At 35.2% G+C, this 20,646-nt stretch overlaps 2 protein-coding genes across 2 annotated transcripts in view; one reads left to right on the top strand and one right to left on the bottom strand.

The window, feature by feature from the left end:
* Window positions 1-5,907, bottom strand: part of LOC107728429 (fibroblast growth factor receptor substrate 2-like) — a 23,264-nt gene extending 17,357 nt beyond the window's left edge. The window contains exons 1-4 of the mRNA XM_016538589.1: window positions 5,579-5,907; window positions 3,891-3,998; window positions 2,731-2,819; window positions 1,949-2,135 (exon numbers count right to left, since the gene is read on the bottom strand). Coding sequence (XP_016394075.1) covers window positions 1,949-2,135; window positions 2,731-2,819; window positions 3,891-3,921 — 307 coding nt within the window. The 5' untranslated portion in view covers window positions 3,922-3,998; window positions 5,579-5,907. The remainder of the gene's footprint in view (window positions 1-1,948; window positions 2,136-2,730; window positions 2,820-3,890; window positions 3,999-5,578) is intronic.
* A 7,481-nt stretch (window positions 5,908-13,388) lies between these two features.
* LOC107728412 (NEDD4-like E3 ubiquitin-protein ligase WWP2) overlaps window positions 13,389-20,646 on the top strand; it is a 54,189-nt gene continuing 46,931 nt past the window's right edge. The window contains exons 1-4 of the mRNA XM_016538572.1: window positions 13,389-13,458; window positions 14,108-14,180; window positions 19,267-19,423; window positions 19,649-19,770. Of these exons, the coding sequence (XP_016394058.1) occupies window positions 14,120-14,180; window positions 19,267-19,423; window positions 19,649-19,770 (340 nt within the window). The 5' untranslated portion in view covers window positions 13,389-13,458; window positions 14,108-14,119. The remainder of the gene's footprint in view (window positions 13,459-14,107; window positions 14,181-19,266; window positions 19,424-19,648; window positions 19,771-20,646) is intronic.

Genomic DNA, 20,646 nt, shown 5'->3' with positions numbered 1-20,646 from the left:
CGTGTGACGTGTGAGGGCTCGCGCTCTTCAGAGACAATCACAGAATATGACAGAGCTCGTGTTTTAAAGCGAAACACACTGGAATTAATAATTCACTGAAAACGCAAAGCGATTCTCTGTTCTCTCTGCAATCTCTGATGTAATCAGCCTGGTTTCCTTTATATTAGCGCTGTTTTGGACGGATTGTTTGAATGCATCCACTTACTGGATCATTGGACTGAAAACTTTCCCGGAGTTTAGCAGCTTAAAATGATCTAATCGCAAGCAGAGTAGCAAAATTGGGTTAAAGGGTTAGAATAGAAATTGTGCTTCAGTAATTTTGCGTTAACATATTTTAAGCGTTAAGGATTGTAAAATTAATTGCATGCGTTAACGATGACAGCCCTAATTCATTTACAAGAGATACAAGTTATTTTCTACATGACAATTTTTACATTTACTACTATTTTCTACATGACAATATTTAAAATGTATTTTGTTTGCAATAGATGCTGGTTATTTTCTACTTTTGACATGGCAATATTCTTTTTGGCAAAGTTATTTTCTATTTTTTTTTAGGAAACTTGCTTTTTACAATAAAACTAAAATATGACTTTTTTTCCCTCCATAAGACGTCTTCATTTCAAGAAATGTGTGCTTTGATTTCAATTGTTTGAAATATTCAGCAAATAACCATAAACAGTCTGCTTCCTTCAATTATTTTAAAATCACAAAGATAAGAAATGCACTCTTTCATTAGAAAAAAAATATCCCACCTTTAATAGTCGAGTATATTTACAATACAAACCTTTAATGAACTATGAGGGCCAAAAAAATTAATTAAATAAAATAATCATTCATTAATCGTAATCGAAGTAAAATGTTAAATTAATCAAGATTTTGATTTTAGGTCATATCGTCCAGCCCTACTAGTTAATACACCTAATGATGGACAAACAAACACACACAACACAACACAAACATGTAGCATAATTCGGATTCTTATCAGGGAAGCAAACGTTGGCTACTCCTTCAGTGTTGAAGCTAATGGTTTGGAGCACATCAAGCCGGACTTACCTGATCAAGCATGCAAACTCTCTTGAGCTCATCCTTTTGAAAGCATGGGTTCAAATGTTAACAGTTGTACATTAATAACTCTTCAAAGAGCTGGTGATCAGACCTTATTTGGGAAGCCTTCAAATTGCTGTAAACGTCTGTACCAAATTATTCCCAAGTCCACAAAATGCATTTCTTAAAGTCGTAATTATGTACACTACCAGTCAAAAGTTTTTGAACAGTAAGATTTTTGATGTTTTGCTCACCAAGCCTGCATTTATTTGATCCAAAGTACAGCAAAAGCAGTAATAGTGTGAAGTATTTTTACTTTGTAAAATAACTGCTTTTTATTTGAATATAATTAAAAATGTAATTTATGCAAAGCTGAATTTTCAGCATCATTACTCCAGTCTTCAGTGTCACATGATCCTTCAGAAATCATTCTAATATTTACTGCTCAAGAAACATTTATTATTATTAATAATATTTAAAACAGTTGAGTACATTTTTTTTCAGGATTCTTTGGTGAACATGCTGTTCTTCTGAACTTTCTATTCATCAAAGAATCCTGAAAAAATTATACTCGGCTGTTTTCAATACAATAATAATAGTAATAATAATAATAAATGTTTTTGAGCAGCAGATCAGAATATTAGAATGATTTCTGAAGGATCATGTGACTGGAGTAATGACGCTAAAAATTCAGCTTTGAAATCACAGGAATAAATTACAGTTTAAAATATATTCAAATAGAAAACCGTTATTTTAAATAGTAAAAATATTTCAACATTTTGCTGTACTTGGGATCAAATAAATGCAGGCTTGGACAATCTTACTGTTCAAAATCTTTTGACTGGGAGTGTAAACTCAAGTATGATGTGCGGGAGTAAGGGATTGGAGATGATAACTTTACCTTGACCTGTCTGGCAGCGACGGCCACACTCAAATGAGAAGAGATTTGAATCGTAGCCATAACGGCGCAGGCACAGGTAAGGCCACTTGACAGCATCGCATTTGCGTGTGCGCAGGACCAGCTCGTCCTCCGTCAGCTCCATGATACCTGCTCCCAGCTCATTTCCGTCATCATCCACGTTCACCACCTGAACACATCAAACCAATCCAAACCTTATGAGCTCAACCCGCCACAGACAAGATCATCACAATCTAACACAGGCATGCTGAATGTTATTTATTCATTCACTTTTTAACGCCATGCCAGCATCAGGGCTATTTTCATGGCCATCTCTGAATAAATTATACAAGGTATACAATTAACAAAAGGTTATAAAAGACGTTTCAGATATACACTAGACGAAAATTCTAAAATAGATTCTGGTGAACATTTTTAAATAAATCAGTTAGACACACCTCTGAATAAAGCCGTTGTCTATTTACATTAAAAACAGTACAATCCAATAACATATGTTTCACAGTCATTTTAGTTTGGCAAGTAAGGCATGATGGTGGTTTTTCACCTTTTAATAAATATCCATGTGTAAATCTTGTATGACCTAAAAGACACCTTGTAAAAACAACTTGGTCATACCTAGATTTAAAATTAGTAAAAAAAAAAAAATCTTACACTAGGATTTGTTTCATATAACTTATTTTCCTAACATTTATCCGATTCCATCGGCCACATGTCATTAATATAAGAGTTTATCACGGGTTTCGTGCATGCTGAGAAATACTGACCTTAAATTTACTCTGGTGATTGTCAGGGATCGATTCTTTATCTGGACAGCTAAAACAGCTTCCCATGGCTTCTTCAGACCATTTGATACCTAGAGCACAAAGACTAAATGTAACACTGTACAACTGGCATGAAGCAGAATTCAGATTCTGACAGTAAACGGGAAAACAGGATATCTGGCTTTTTAACAGTCTGCAGGTACTTTTAATTTGTTCTTCAAGTCCCTGTGGATTGGCTTGATGAGCGCAGCTTTACTCTCAGCGCTGATGCATTTATGATTGAAACGTGAAGTTGGGGTGGGACATTTTTTTTTTAAATAGCCAAGAGCAGGGGTGTGCATTATGTACATCCCAGAAAGCATCTGACAGCACAGTCTCAATTCTCATTTTAGAAAAATTGCGTTATGTTTTTAGAGAGTTGTACCACATTCTGTACTAACAATCCCTGCCGGCACGAGACTCGAACCCACAACCTTTGGGTTACGAGTCCGACTCTCTAACCATTAGGCCACGACTTCCCCCATTCATTTAGGAAAACTCTTAGTGGTAAGATAAACTGTTTTGTGAATACGGACCCTGTTGTCTAATAAAATAATGCAAATACACTTAGCTAGTAAAAACATTTATAGACCGTAAATTCTCTCAAGTCACTGGCATGTGTGGAGCTTGTACAGCCTTCTAATTTATTTAGAATTTTTTTTTTTACATATACATTTAGTAAAAATTGTTTCAAATTATAATACAGCACCAGAAAAAAAAATGTCTGTAATAATAATTTCTGTGATAATAATAATAATAATATAACACCGCTATATTTACTGAAACGGTTACTGTACTGTGAAAATCTCATTCCTGTTGCAGCCCTCGTGCTCTATTAGACCCGACAGTAATGTTGCACCACACAAGGATGAGTAACATGTCAATTTCAATGCTTTATCTGTTAGAGCTCGTTTGAGATTTCCTATTCAAAGATGTTACGCAAGCATAGCAGTGGGCGTTTGCACTGAAGTCTGAAAGGAGATATGATCCTAAAAAGAAATGTTTAAATCAGAAGGCCACAAACAAGGTAGAAAATTGGCAATTATTTCTAACTTATGATGGACTTTGATGTAAAAAGCAATGCAACACATGACCCCTTTAAAAAGTGAAATGCGAGTTCTTACCCAGATCCAGCCACCAGGGTCCCTGGTTCATTCCCCAGCCAAAGCAAACAAGTCATTCTCTACATGTAGAAAGGGCTTACAGATGTGATAGCTGCGTCTGAAGCAATTCTATAATGTTGAAAAAAAAGGATAATTTCATATATGAATAGCACTGTTTACTGTATAAAGGCCGATTTACACTGCCACATCAAACTCCACCAAACAAAGTTCTTGGGTTTTGTTGATCTGTGTGATAGTTATGTTTTCCATCGTTTTAAACCCAACTATCAAGGATGTTGCTTCAAGTTCGACTGCACATGATGTCTACAAGCATTTCTCATCTTAAAGTCATTTCTGTGAAAACAGTCTCTGGCCCCAAAGAAGAGGCGAGTTATCTTGATGGATACAATGGTTTGGAAAATTAAACATTCCTGGAACATTTTCATCAAGCAATTCTGTTCTCACACTCAAGCATACCATGATATGACAACTGATTGAAAAAAAATGAATAAATACATAGAAAAATGAAAATCTTTTAACAGCCTTTAAATCATCTTAACCTTCTATAAGATGATGGGGAGAAACATGACACTGTAATTTAAAAAAAAATTGAGTGAACAGACATAATTACTGTCATAAATTTAGATTATTTAAAAATGAATGGTAGAAACTGGTGTGTATTTTAATTTTAACAGAGCCAGACCACACTGCATCATAAAAATAAAATGGCATTACCCGTTTAACAGTCAATTAACATAACCATGTCCCCCATACAGAAAAGGACATTTTATGTGTGACTATATTCCTATATAACCCAAACAGTAAAGCCACGGTCATGGGTTCGATTCCCAGTCAATGCATGAACTGACCCAATGTATAACTTGAAAGCAATGCAAGTCACTTTGGATAAGCAAATGCATAAATTGATATTCATGATAGTTTTTTATGGTTTTGTAAAACTGACATTCCACTTTCAAGAAAGGTTTTCATTTAATGACTCATGTGGTTTAAACAGCAAGTAAAAAATAACATTTCCATTTATGTAAATGCCACACCTTTATCATTTAAAAAAAAAAATTTTTTAAATATGTACTTTTATATTTAATTAATAAACATCACATTTTGGGGAGTCACACCAAATGACATTTTGCAACCTGAACTTGTTTTTTTTCTTGCCTTGTCATAAAAAGGACGAATTATCTTATATTTTATCTACCCTGACACACAGGCATTAGGGGTCCTCTATGTATGACATATTTTACTGTTTGTTTTTTGCATGTTGGTCACAACACATAACTTTTATTAGGCGGACAAGGGTTTTTGAATATTAGCAACTTAACAGCGAAAAAGCATACTGTTTACTTAAACTGGGTTGGTATCAGTTAAGTAAAACTGATTCAACTCAATTTAATTTGAGTTGTTTTGAACTGATTTAACTCAACACGACATAACCAAGTTAGATCTAAACATTTATCAGTGACAAGACTCAACGTGAAAACAGAATAGAACAAATCCAACTTTTGTTACCCAATAAAATCATAATAAACCAAATAAAGTAACAAATAAAGCGTCTTGTTGTTTATTTCACATAGCTGTTTAACTCTTGGATTCAACTGGATTAACGTAACCCAGCTAACATATACGTTACAGCCGATAGGATTAGCTAGATAAACATATTCTGTTAAATAGATGAGGGGGGGAATACTTACGATAAGCTTTTAATCAGTCAGGATGCGTATTTTTCATCGCTTACTATTCCACATATTATCCCACGTTTATATGTTAACTTTCTGAAAAGTAAGAATCATTAGCTAGACTAGCACAGGTCCACCCGAGCGCCAAAATAATCTACCCTCTTTCACTTAGTAACCAAACATTAACTACTAAAGCACGTTTAACTGACCGCCGTAGCGCAGTATGGTGTAAAGTAAAAGTTCGCATTAAAGAGTAAATTCGGAGTTAAGGTTATTTGTTAGTTTATTTTGTTGCTATCTAGGGCCGCTGCGAACCAGTGTGTGCTAGCATTAGCATTTAGCCAGGGGACCCTGCGCATGCGCGTGTGTAAGTCATTTTACGTGAGTTACGTTCTGCTCAGGAGTCTGTAAAAACTACAGATGAGGCACGTAATAAAACTCTTCAGAGAAAACAGGACACAGTGCTGCGCCTCACATTATTGGATGTTTCTTCAACTATGGGCAGTTTAGATAATAAACTCATTTAAAACACACTTTCTTACGGTCTAACTAGACAGATTGCTTTAATCTGGTTTACTAGTTCAGTTTAAAATAATTTAATTTAAACAGGCTAATGTTCGACAGGTAAACTTTACTTTCAGATAAATTGCATCATCTTGAAATGAAAAATTTCATGTAATCCATTTATTAAGTTATAGGATGTGTTGAAAATAACAAATTCACACTATAGGAAATAATTCGTTTTTGCTTAATTTGACAAAATTACAGCTCTACTGTAAATTATGCACAATAAAATATATATCAATTATATTTACCGTGATATTTGTTTGTTTTCTTCAAACATCACAGTTCCCTTCAATCACAATGTAGTCTTACAGTTTTTTACGATTGCTTACACGCCGCAGCTGTGCAAGGATGGATTCGACATTCAAGACTGTTCTTACTGCGTTGTCTTGCTAATGAGGATGCTGATTTGGGTATATGGAGAGAAATCAATGATATTTTCGTCAGTCTGCAGCATTGGTCTTGTGTAGTGTTTGGTGAACTATTGTATAGTTGCACTTTCTCTGTGTACTTCATTTACAGTACTCTAATCTCTGAGAATTAGACTTGCTAAAAGTGTTTTAAGTTAGCAACAGCAGTGTGTAACTGGTTCAAAAAGATTAAAGTCATTTGAAATGTGTTTCGTATGATAACAAAATATTGTTTTTATAAAGTTGTGTATAGTTTTGACAAAAGTGTTCCATTTTGCAAATGATCTGAAGTGTTGTGCTACTTTGGTGTAGGGTTGTGTTAATTGTGTGTAGTGTTTTGACAAACCGGGCCCTGTTTTCAAAATTGTGCTTAAGCAATCGTAAAAAAACTGTAATAAACAAGTTTGTTGTCTGAGGGGCGGTCACAATTTGTGTTTTAAAATTATATAAATCACTTTTAATAGTAAACACTAAACCTAAATGTTTACTCAACTTAAAAACAAACTTCAAATACTTTAATATGTAATATGCTGATATGTAATATCTTATTTCAAAACTAGGTATATGGTCAAAAGTTTTCAAGAAATTAACGTGATGTAAAAAGGTTTCAATAAACATCAAACCCAAAACCCAACATAAAAAAAACAATTTTATTGAAATATATATTTAAAAAAATGAATTACTAATTGTCACAAAAGAGATTGATTGCAGGGCGTTTAAAGAAATACACAGAACTGAAAAGAATAGAATACATGTGTCATTGCCAAAGTTGGAATATGAAGTAAAATTGTGTGAGTGAGTGTGTGTGTGTACTGCTTATGATGGCAAATGTCCCCATAAAGGTAGTAAATCATTTAAATTTTGACATTGTGGAGCTATTTTATCGGACCCCACAAGAAATAAAGCGTATAAATTATAAATGTTTAGCAGTAGGGGATAGAAAATATGATTTTTTTATGAGTTTGTGTGTGTGGTCATAAAGTTGGGTTCATAACATCTGCTTGTGTAACTGTCTTCCTGAGAACAGGGGCATTTTGAAAACATGAGGCCTGAAGTCAGGGACTAAGAGGGGTTAGGGAGGTATTTCTTTCCATTTAAAATTAATCAAAAGCTAAACATAAAAATCAGATTATTGTAAAGTATAAAGTGACCACAAAATGTGTTTACTGTTCAAGAGGGAGTCTAAACAAATGCATACAAGTTGTTGAGACTACAGTGTCACTGTCGTATGGAATTTGAGTCACGATGGCCAAATCAGTAAAACACCTTTTGCGAGAATTTTAGGCTTAATATTAAGAAATGTGCATTGTGCACAATTACTCCCAGTGTTGGGGGTAACGCATTACAAGTAACGCGGGTTACGTAATCAGATTACTTTTTTTCAAGTAACTAGTAAAGTAACGCATTACTTTTTAATTTACAAGAGAATATCTGAGTTACTTTTTCAAATAAGTAGTTCTAAAATAAATATGAATATGCATTAATTCATCTCACTCACACACACACAAAAAAAACACAGGTTCAGTGTTCCTCAAAATGAATAAAAAATAATGCAACTCAGAATATGACGCAAACCTGCAATAATTAAATGTTAAACAACACAAATATCCTTTATGTATTTAATCCCATTCTATTAACCCTATCTCTTTATCTATTCCTTCTCTTTCTAGCGTGTACTTATTTGAACAATGTCTAAAAACTTGGTATTACAAGCACTTCCTGTATCTGTTTGCCTCTTTTAAGAAGAATCGCTTTATGTATCCCCCAATTGTAAGTCGCTTTGGATAAAAGCGTCTGCTAAATGTCTAAATGTAAATGTAAATGTAAATGTTCAGATTTAAAAAGTAACGCAAAAGTAACGTAACGCATTACTTTCCATAAAAAGTAAGTAATAACGTAATTAGTTACTTTTTTAGGGAGTAACGCAATATTGTAATGCATTACTTTTAAAAGTAATTTTCCCCAACACTGATTACTCCAAATAAAGTTTCATTATAATTTTTATATCAGTAAGTCTCGAGCAATGTCAGTAAATATGTAAATAGGTTGAACTAGTATGAAATAAATGTATTTTAAATTTATTACTTTTTTACTAGGGTATATATTCCAAATGTACAACAAAATTTAGTACCTTTTTTTGCCCTCTCCATCAAGCCTTTTGCAATAGCAGTAAAAAAAAAACATGTGGAATTAACAGGCATTAAGTTTGGACAGACAGAACACAGAATTGCGTTACTCGCTGATGAAGTCATTCTTTTCCCAAAGCATCTTGATACATCAATTCCTGCTTTATTAGATCTTATCAGTACATTTGGAAAAATTTCTGGATTCAGAATGAACAGTTCTAAAAGTTCTATTCTAAGTGAGATTGACAGACAGCAACCTAATTGTGTTGCAACCTTCAACATAGTTGATTGTTTTACATATTTGGGTATTAAAATTGTGCCAAAACCAGGAGATGTTGTGCAAGTAAATTATGATCCACTTCTTGAAAGTATTAGTAGCTCTATAGAAAGATGGATGTCCTTACCCATATCTTTAATTGGTCGAATAACTATTTTGAAAATTAATATTTTGCCAAAATGTTTATATTTATTCCAGAACATTCCTCTGCCTCCCCCTACATAAACATCTATTTCAACGACTTAAAATTATTTTCACTAAATTCATTTGCAATAACAGATGTTCCAGACTCCGTCTGACACTTCTATATTTGCCATATGAGAGGAGGTCTACAGTGTCCTAATTTTCATTGGTATTATTGGGCTGTGCAACTTAGAACAGTTATGTATTATTTTTTATCTCAGGACTGCCCGTCTTGGGTGGATATGGAATCAGCTGCCATAAATTCTGGCCTGCCTTTAAATTTGTGTTTATATTCATCAGAATTGAAAGATCTTAAAAAAAAAATGTTTCCAATCCTATAATTATAAATATGATTGCCGTATGGTTTGAGGTAAAAAAAAAAAAATAAAAGGAACGGCCTGCAGGCTTGACCTTGGAGCGGCCGGCGGAGGGGTTCTGGATTGGGATCGGAGGCTCTCCAGACACCGGATGACCGCCTCCTTCCAGTCGAGGTTGGTGGTGTATGGGAGCTTCGCGGGGCGATGGTATGTGATTCCGAGCCAGAACAGCGTCACCAGGGTCTCCCCATCGAGGGAGCTGGCGAGGGCGAGTGGCACGAATGCCCTCGCGTAGGTGATCGGGTCGCGGCTTGTGATGTACATCGCTCGTTCCTCCATTTTAGCGGGGAGAAACAAACAGGAAAACAAAACACTTTTCAAAAACAAAAAAAATGTTTCCAATCGTTAAAAATATGATTGCCATATGGCTTGATGTGAAAAAATATTTAGGTGCCTTCTACCCTTTATCTTGTTTTAGTCCCATTTGGGGCAATGAAAAATTTAAACCAGACACAGGTTTCAAGATTTGGGCTGACCAGGGCATTCGAAAGATAGCATATCTATATGTTAACAATACTCGTATGTCATTTGAGGAAACAGTTAATGCATACAATATTCCTACAAAACATTTCTTTAAGTATTTACAAATAAGACATTTTATCATCAGATCACAAAATAATTCCCTTGATATACCATCATTGTCTATCTAGGAAAAAGAAGTGACAAGAAATTGTTTTAGAAAAGGTTTAATTTCATCATTATACTGTATATTAAGAGAAAGATGCATAATTTTTGATGGAGTTTGGGGACCTTTCAGATGGAAGATGGAGTTGGAAATGTATTGATAGAAGACTAAGAAAAGAGGTGATATTGTATATCACTGTAAAATAATCTTTTTATTCTTTTTTTTTTTTTGAGGGGGTTTGTGTTCTCTCTGTTACATGGAAATGTATATGGACATGTGTAAAGTTAAAATGCAATAAAAAGAAATTTAAAAAATGAGTACCATTGAGCCTGCATATACGCAACAATCATATAATTGTTTTAATGTGGAAATGGAACTATTTTTAAACTTTTTTTCTGAGTAACATCAAATCAAATAAAAATGACATGATATGAAAAATGCAGCCTGTATATAAAAATGCAATTGAGAGGTTAGAAACTCGATCATATGTTGTTTAGTCCAATATAAAAACGGTTTATTAAATTACAGGATCTGGTTGCACATCAGGCAAGAGTGTGAATGAAGGAGTGAGCGAGCAGGAGAGAAAAATGAAGTTGTGTAGAAAGCCCTTATATGGAGATGAGTGTGATTTATGCAAATGACTAACCAAGTGCATATTTATCCAAATTCATTAACATTAGAAAAAGGGTTAAGAACAAATGTATGTGTGTTCACACCTGTTGTGAATCTGGAACAACTTTTGGACTGAACTCCAAGGGAAAAGCAAACACAGCACACCATACCTGTCAAGCATTATGCTGTGGGGCTGTTTCTCTTCAGCGGGGAGCGGGCGATTGGTCACGATCAAAGGGAACATGGATGCTGACAACTGCATCCAAACTCTTCATCCTTGAAAAGGATTGGGAAGTCTGAGGATTCACAAGTGATTTTCAATTCCTCCATAAGGGAGCCACACTTGCGCATTGGGGACTGTGGAATTGACACTGAATCAGAGAAAGTGTTAAGAGTGGTCAAGAGTCTAAAGTTGAAAAATACTCAAGTAAAAAACACCAGGCAGCAGCCAATCACTGTGAGGTGAAGGTAGTGATGTCTGTCATTAGTGTTTAAAAATCTGCCAATTGTGCTGAAGTTTCTGCTGGATTTAGTGCATAAAATTATGCTGTTTACATATTACTTAATTCAGATACGGCTAGAGGAGCTGCATTCAGCTACATTCAATCATCTAGATGAGGGAGCGGGCTGGAAGTTACATCTGATGAGCAGGACTAGACATTGAAATACACTCAATCGAATTCACTCGCATCGATGGTTCCATGAAGAACCTTGAACATCCACGGAACCTTTCAAAAGGTTCTTTATATTTGAAAAAAGGTTCTTTAGATTTTCTAAATGTTCTTCAAAATAAGAACTGTTCATTGAAAGGTTCTTTGGGGACCGAAAATGTTTCTTCTATGGCGTCACTACAAAAACACCCTTTTGGAGCCTTTTATTTTTGAGACATAGAGTTGAAGGCTATGTCAAGCTCACATTCTCTATACCCTTCTCATATTTGGCCATCTTCTTGGCGAAAAGAGCTACACTTGGCAGGGCCTTTTGAAGGGAATATGCTGCTTGTTTCTGTGGATACACATTCCAAACTACCAGGGATGTTAAAATCATCACCTCAGATAAAAGACCCTCAAAATCTTCTGAAAGCTGTTTTCACATTATGGGGCCAGTTGTTCAAAAAGTTTAATCTGGATCAGAATGATCTGGATTTGGAAATCCCATGTTTTGCTATCGAGGATCAGGTAACCCATCTTGCTTTTGTGCCGATTGTTCAAAGCAATTCAACGACTTAAAATTATTTTCACTAAATTCATTTGCAATAACAGATGTTCCAGACTCCGTCTGACACTTCTATATTTGCCATATGAGAGGAGGTCTACAGTGTCCTAATTTTCATTGGTATTATTGGGCTGTGCAACTTAGAACAGTTATGTATTATTTTTTATCTCAGGACTGCCCGTCTTGGGTGGATATGGAATCAGCTGCCATATCTGGATCAGAATGATCTGGATTTGGAAATCCCATGTTTTGCTATCGAGGATCAGGTAACCCATCTTGCTTTTGTGCCGATTGTTCAAAGCAAAATTGGATTGGGTTGGATCCAGATACACACTTTTTCAGATCTGGATTAGTAGTGCTCTGCGGAGCCCCTAAAGGGACATGGTGATGGAAAAAAAAAGCCAATGTTTTGCATTCTAGTTTTGCATTGCATTTACACAAATAACTACTTCCATCTCTGATGGTTGTGCCAATGTAGTTGTAAAAATGTAGTAAAAAAAACAAACAAACTTTATATTAAATATGATATTTTTGTTTGATATTGACAGCTGTTTGGGGATTCAGGGATATATTACATGTTACAAATGCTGTATTTTTTGGACCAGTTTGAATGTTTTATTACATTTTTGTTCCTGAAATCCACCCTTCTGCTGGGATCAGAATAATCCAGTTTATCAAATGTTTTATCAAATGTATCAATGTATCACAATAGGGTTATAAAAGTGACTTCAAACAACTCTGTTTCTTCCACATGACGTCCAGAAAGAAGAGTGCAGTGACTGGGCTTGTGGCCGCTTTATTGCCTCTTCTTAGGGAGCCAGATCACTTGGCTCAGCTCAGCAGTAAGAGCTGGGCTCCCAAACGGCTCTTCGTTTAGTACCACTGCTGGCTTTTAACAATCGTTCCAACTTCCTTTATAATCCTTATTATGTGTAATCTTGTATGTGTAAGTTTTGTGCTATTGGTGCATTCAAGTCATGTCGGATTGATTGTATTTATGAGTTGAACAGCTCTGGTGGCTCTGTCCTAGATTATTCACTATTCATTTCTCCTTGTTTTTCTTTTTTTTTCCTTCATTATAACAAACTGGCACAAATAGTAGGGGCAATCCTCAGGAAGGCAAATTTATATTCCTGAAATAAAAAGTCTGAAATAAATACAGCTCTGCTTTTTTATATCTTAATTCGAGGAACAAACATATTTTACATTTATTACATTTACATTTTTAATTTGATTGTATTTAAGATCGTCTTTTGCTGAAAAAAACAAATTTAATGAATGCTGCAATAAATTATATGTTTTAATTAACAAAAATTTAAATGAACTAAAATTTACCTTGCAAGAACGATACGAGTGTGTTCGGCTGTTGTAGTTGCTAAAAAAAAACAAAAAACATTTGGAGTATCCGCTCCCATGATCCACCGCGGCGCTGGTCTGTGAGTCACATGACCCTGAATTAAAGCGGAAATGACAGTTAGCGCTTCACAGTCTCACGGCAGATAAAAGGTAGAGATCACAACATTTTTGTGTGTTATTATAAACAGAAAACCGGTTAAATCCCATATAAGTCTGTCCGCTTTTATTAAGAGTTCTTCTTTACGGTTTCAACTATATTGTGACTTTTGATCTTAAAATGATGTTCAGCTAGCCGAACAGCGTCACTATCTCACCCATCATGAGAAGTCAAACTTAAAATTAGCAATGATTATAAATATTAAATAACTGCAGAAATGAGTCTTTCAGGTGTCTAAATCTGAGGCGAATATAAATGTGAGGTTATGATCAGCTGACCCTGCTGTATACCGTACGTTTTAATACAAATATTATTGCTGTTTGTTTGTGTCTGCTCATCAAAATCAGTTACTGACCGATGAAGCTGTCAGACTGCGATATTCACCTTTATCTTTATAAAGCAGATATCATGGCTTTGCTGTTGACCTGCTCAGCATTTTTCTTCTGATTGCTTCACAGTTTGTGTACAATCTTCCTGATTTGAACTGTAACATCGTGTCTGTGCTTCGGATGATCACTGTTGAGTTTTAATGCTCACTATGAAGATCTCCGCAAACACACACGTCTGTGGCTTATTATCCTCCGATTGTGATGTACAGTGGCTGAGTGGAGATGAGTGTGATGATTATGTGTGTGTGTTTAGGGCTGTGATGTGATGATGGCAGCAGCCAGTGTGTCTCAGTCCGCCACAGAGAAATCACAGCTGACTTTGAAAGGTAAGAGGTCCAGTCCCGTCGAGCACCAGCACTGTGGTTGATTTATCTGCAAGTGATGTGGTTTAAAAGCTGATGTGACGCATCAGTCCTGCATGTGTTTTTGCACTGTGCCGTGTTTCCTCTAGAGGGTGATGTGCACTGAATCATAACTTCATCGCTGCTAGATCATGTCAGGACACATTCACTCACAGTTCACATTTGACTGAATATTCTTTACAGGAATCCAAGTACGTTTTTCCTGGCATCTTGATGGTCTTTGATCTTGGAATCATAGTCTTTGTGGCTTATTTAATAATATAAATATGTTATCCACACTACATAACTGTCTTGGAGCAGAAAGATGTCTAGCTGTATACTAAAACTTATTTTTTTCTGCTTTCGAAAATGAAAAGAAGCAGTTTGTGCTGCATATATTATTGTAACGTTACCCTGCTACATACGCAAGTGGTTCTCGATTCCAGTCCCCTGCTCTGAATATTTAGCATGGCTGTGTTCGAAATGGCATACTAGCTTACTGCTTACTGCCCAGTACACAGTGCATACTGCCTCCTATTTTTTAAAGAATAGTGTGTGAAACCATATACAAGCAACAAATGTTTCAGAGTAGTATGCTTAAGTGCTGTCACATGACAAACACTGAACATTAACTCCGCACAGCTGTCGAGGTTGTTACGTTACAAATAAATGCACTAACCGTTCTTTTTACAGAGGCTTGTTTATAAGGGTTCATACTAGTAAACAATTATGTAGCCGAATTGAACTTGTTTCATAATGGATGATGAACTTGAACAAAACTGAATCAACACTGAGCTGTCTTTAACTGAATGGTGATATTTTTGGCAGTTACACTAAGTGGAGAAAGCGATATATTCCAGTTACACAAAGTGCAAATAAATTCAGTTTACACTAAAATAGAAGCTTTAGCAGCAGGCGTGTGTAATAGTAGTTAGGTGGCAGATATTTATACTTCAGTACCGTAGTACATAATAAAACAGTATGCAATAACATATTGAGTATAAATTATAATGCTTATACATTTTATTAGATAAATGCCACTTTATTGGGACAAACCTCCCTACACCGACAGCTAAGCATGCCTAATAACATGTATTCAGGGCTCTACGCTTACTTCTCTTTTTGGGAGCGCTTGTGCTCCTAATTTAAAAAATTTAGGAGCACGGTCAAAAATTTAGGAGCACCTTCTAATCAATAATCAAAAAAATTCTGATAAAAAAAATTAACCTTCCTATTACGAGGTGATATTTGACTCCTTAAAGTGATTTACAGGGAATTTTGTTTTTACCTTTGTAATGGCATTTTTCTAACTTTATTAAAAGTATGTCATCTTTTGTCTCTACACTGCACAATGAATCTTTTATTTACACCGTCTACACTTTGCTTATGAAAGGATTTGTGAGATATGTCTGTGATACATTACTCAACGCTGCAAAAACACGTTTTAAGTACGTTAGAAACCTTTGAAGCTCCCTCATCGCAAACATAAATGCTGATCTGGTCAGTCGCACAGGTGCTCCTAAATATTTTTTCATAGTCGTACGCAGTAGTTTCCAGTCGCAAATGCGACTGAAATGGTCGCACTGTAGAGCCCTGGTATTATTAATGAGGTGTTTTATTTCCACTTTTCAAATATTTACTTCATTTTTATTGAAAAGAAATGCCTTTCTGATGTGATATGTGACAGGAAAAGGAGAAGCACGAGTTTGACAAAAGCTGGCCTAGAAATCAGGTCAAACGCATACAGGCTCGCGTATTAATTACTCCCTGCGCCACTGATACTGCAGAAAAACATGTATCTTTTGCAGCGCTGTTGATCGGGTGGAGTTCATGTAAATATCCTCTGCCAACAAATTGGTCTATTGTCCTTAGATATACACTCCGCTTATATTAGTGCAATATTATTATTATTTAATATCTTTGAAACAATCTGTATTGTATAAGAGATAAAGGTGACGTCGTTTGACTTGACCGGAAACGTGCCGTAGAGATTAAAGTACCATTTATGTCCTACTAACGGTATTGTTTTTAGATTAGGGCTGTGCAAATAATCGAATGCGATTGTCATGCGCATCTCGTCAGTAAAGCCGGTTCTGTGATTAGTAGTTAATCTCCATCACGTGCTTTCAGATGGAGCGGCATTTACTACACAGAGCCGTAGATCACTGCTATATCGCGTTAATAATCGCTGATGTATTGCTTTCGATAATGAACGAGATATTGAGTAGCTTGTCAGTTATTTGTACATCGTACGATGCCAATTTTGTAGACATCGCCCAACCCTAATTCATTCACGGATTTGTGCTTGCAGCGTCTTCACACACAGACGAAATTTACTAGAGACGTGTGACATAATATACCTCTGTAAATAAATACAGGTTAAATTCACGTCTCGCACACTTTAATGCCGTTTGAGTGGAACATATATAGTGGTGGCCAAAATGATCAGAATACTAGTATTTTCAGCAGCTAAACGTGGTTTTAAGTCAGTTATGTCTGTCTTTTGCTGTAGTGTGTCAGTAGGAAATATCAGTTTACATTTCCAAACATTCATTTTGCCATTAATTGTAATAATCCAGTGAGACACTGAATGGATTTTCTGCAGTTATGTGACAATGTTTTATAATGTTCCAGCGATATCGTTGACTTGATTGCAAATGATTGCAAAGATACTATTTAGACTGAACTGAGCTGGATGATGACATCACTGAATTCAATGATGAACTGCCTTTAACTGAAAAATTAGTGTTTACTATTGTCATTTTGCATTATTGACACACTATTTTCCTAATTAATGCTGTTCAGTTGCTTTGACACAATCTGTATTGTTAAAAGTGCTATATAAATAAAGGTGACTTGACTTGACTTGACTATAGCTGTATTAACACGATTCAAACACTCATTGAGTGATTACATGAGACACTATACATTAAGTTGTACAGTAGTGTATCTTTCAACATGGATCGGATGTGCATTCGATGTTTATTTCATGCTAATTATAGAATGCACTGAACTGAGGCATTGCTGGAGCGCATGTGAACCGTCACGCCAATAAAGAGCTCCAAAACTGTATTTATCTTTCCTATATAATTCCTAATAAAACTAACAAAATTTGGATGCTGAGCCTTTGTTTTCTGTTATTAGAAGTGACCTGCTCTGTCTTGTCTGTCAGCTCGTTGTCTGTGTCCTCTCTGCTCTGCGATGTTTTTCACTCTGCCAGAAAATGAGCATGTTTCGCGAGAGCGCGTGCGTGAGGGGCTGTAAATGGATGGGATGAAGCGCGATGCCAGACGCATCGCATCATTGAGTTCAAGGCTAAAATAAATGCTTCTTTCAGTATGATTAAACAAAGAAAATGAAATGTTAGCATATTAATTATTAGGGTGGCCCATCAGATGTTAGGGTCAGATGTGTCAGATGTACTGTAATTGTTGTTTTAATGATGTGGATGCTGACTTTATCAAGTATGTCACTCACTTTGGGGGGGGGAAAAAACTGCCTTAGGAGTGCACAATTTTACTGCATGATGTAACCTAGTAGAATGCAGTTAGAATGCCTAAAAAATTCAGTATATGGCAGCAAAATTGCCCCAAATATGATATAGTTAAGCAATATCACACAAGCAAGTGTACGCTGCACAGTTTTACCCAAATATCAGCTTGATTGTGAATGAATGTGTTATTGATTTTGTAAGTTAATATTGTGTTTTGCATTGTAATATTGTCTGGTTTTACTCTATTTCACCGAAATAGTTCCAAATCCACAGTGGAACTGTTGTGCGCCTCTGATCAACACAGTTTCATTCAACGATTTAATGATTTAATGATCCAGTCATGAAGACAGTCGTTTAATTAGTTACTAAGTTAATCAGTCGTTTGAACCAGTGACTTGCTGTTTTAGTTTCATATTTAAAGTATTTTTTCATTTTGTAAAAAAAAAAAAAAAAAAAAAATTTCAGTATTCAAAATGTAATCTCATAGCTTTATTTATGCAATTGTGATTGCAGTGTAAATGCATCGAAATGCTGCTTTAGCTTCTGTCCCACTTCCGCAGTACAAAACAGGATTTGATTGGAAACTTATCTTATTGTTCTATTTTATTATATTGATTAAATTTAACAATTTTACAAAAATGATATTGCATAGATTCAATAAGATTAGAAAAATATTGCTCTTATAAAGGTAAAAAGGCCCCTGGAAATCAATGTAAGGTGGCAAATATTGGCAACATTTTTGTCAATTCTCACACCCCTAAGAGGTAGCGCTATCAGTCTGGTGCAGAAAACAGGAAAAAAGACAAGAAAGAAGCAAGATAGTTGAATGGTAGTAGAATTATGATGATACACATTTGTTTACTTTATACATTATTTAATTGTGTATTGTTTTATTGTATTAAAAGCTGCAGTCCCACATTTCTCTGCATACAGCGGATACATTTTTCTAAAAGCAATAGTTAAAATATTACGTTAGTTTGCTTCAGAAATAAATTGATCTTCAAAGATAAATATAAGTCACCTTTATTTATATAGCGCTTTTAACAATACAGATTGTGTCAAAGCAGCTTTACAGTATTCAATAGGAAAAATAGTGCGTAATAATGCAAAACAGTAAACACTCAATTTTCAGTTAAAGTCGGTTCATCATTAATTCAGTGATTTCATCGTCCAGCTCAGTTCAGTTCAAATATACTGAGTAAGACTTTGCAATAAGGTGAAAAGGGACCCATTTAGAAAATTAAGGCCCCCAAAATGCTAGGGCCTCCACCGGATGCTATTACTGTTACTACTTGTTCATTTTGAGTGTAAATATGATATTATGGGATGTATAACTCTAATGGTTTGATTCACAGTAATTTAGAACTTGGCCAAAAATACAATGTACTGCTTCTCACTGAAATTTCGCACAGTCCTGCATGTGTTTTTGCACTGTGCCGTGTTTCCTCTAGAGGGTGATGTGCACTAAATCATAACTTCATTTCTTTCAGCTTCTCACTGAAATTTTGCACAACGTCTATTCCAGAATGTTTAAGAGTTGAAAGAGTTTGTTGTTTTTCTGTTCTGCTCATCTCACAGTGTTGTCTGCTAAGCCTCAGTCTCCTAAACTGCCCAATCGTCACTCTCGGTTGAGTTCGTTTGTGGAAGTGACCGCTGACGGCCTGACCAGTGAAACGAAGAAAACAGGCAAACGCACCGGACACCTAGAGCTGCAGTGGAATGAAGACCTCACCCTGTAAGGCATTATGTGACTGAGCTTATAGACAGTGTATATTGGTTACTTATTTAATTTCAAATGACCTAAAACTACTGAATCAGTAATCGGTAACCAAGTAAAAACAGTCAATAAAACCATCTCTTAAAATCTTTTTTAAAAAGCGATGTCAGTTCTGGGTGACTTTATTAAATGACCACATTTATTCACGTACTGTATGGTCACATTTTTATTATTTTTGTACAGGAACGTGACTCCTCAGAGTCGTTTGGATCTGAAGTTGTGGAGTTGTCACACTTTGAGGAAGGAACTTCTGGGCAGTGCCAGCATTGACTTACTGGACACTCTACGAACACATGATGGCAAGAGTAAGTTCATCACAAACAGACACATACACACACAGACAAAACTCCAAACACCATTAAAATGGCAATTCATGAGAAGTAGGGCAGTTGATACATATATATTATATATATATACTGCATGTATGTATGTATGTATGTTTGTACAGCATTAAAATTACATACATATGTTATTGATATTGTATGTGTACTCTCACACTTTATTTGCTTCTATTTTAGAACACTGCATGATTATCTAATCAAAATTTTTTTAAAATACGCATGTCACACACTGGACAAAAGCATACCAGTACAGGGCTCTACGCTTATTTTTCTTTTTAGGAGCGCTTGTGCTCCTAACTTAAAAAATTTAGGAGCACCAAAATTTGAAATTTGAAAATGGCCTTCCCATTACGAGGTGATATTTGACTCCTTAAAGTGATTTACAGTAGAATTTTGTTTTTACCTTTGTAATGGCATTTTTCTATCTTTATTAAAAGTATGTAATCTTTTGTCAAATTAAAAAAAAAATTTTTTATAAGTTTTTAAAAAAGTCTAGATAAAACCATATAATAAGAACAAGTAGAATAAGAAGAATAAGTTACTAATCAAATGAAATCAGTATTAAAATTAATTTCTACAGAGGTGGCACAGAAGAACGCAAAAGTGGCTTGTAGGTGTATTTTCAGACATTTAATGAGGATCAGAGGTGGCATGAGTGCAATTAAATCCATAAATTCATGGTAAGATTAATGTTTTAAAAAATGTTGAATATAGAAATATTAAATGATTTAAAGAACTGAAAAGATACAGGTGCATCTCAATAAATTAGAATGTCGTGGAAAAGTTCATTTATTTCAGTAATTCAACTCAAATTGTGAAACTCGTGTATTAAATAAATTC

This window comes from Sinocyclocheilus rhinocerous, unplaced genomic scaffold, assembly GCF_001515625.1.
Source record: "Sinocyclocheilus rhinocerous isolate Xijiao unplaced genomic scaffold, SAMN03320098_v1.1 scaffold126, whole genome shotgun sequence".
NCBI lineage: Eukaryota > Metazoa > Chordata > Actinopteri > Cypriniformes > Cyprinidae > Sinocyclocheilus > Sinocyclocheilus rhinocerous.
Note: the sequence above shows the minus strand (reverse complement) of the source record. Positions and strands in the feature narration are given on the sequence as shown.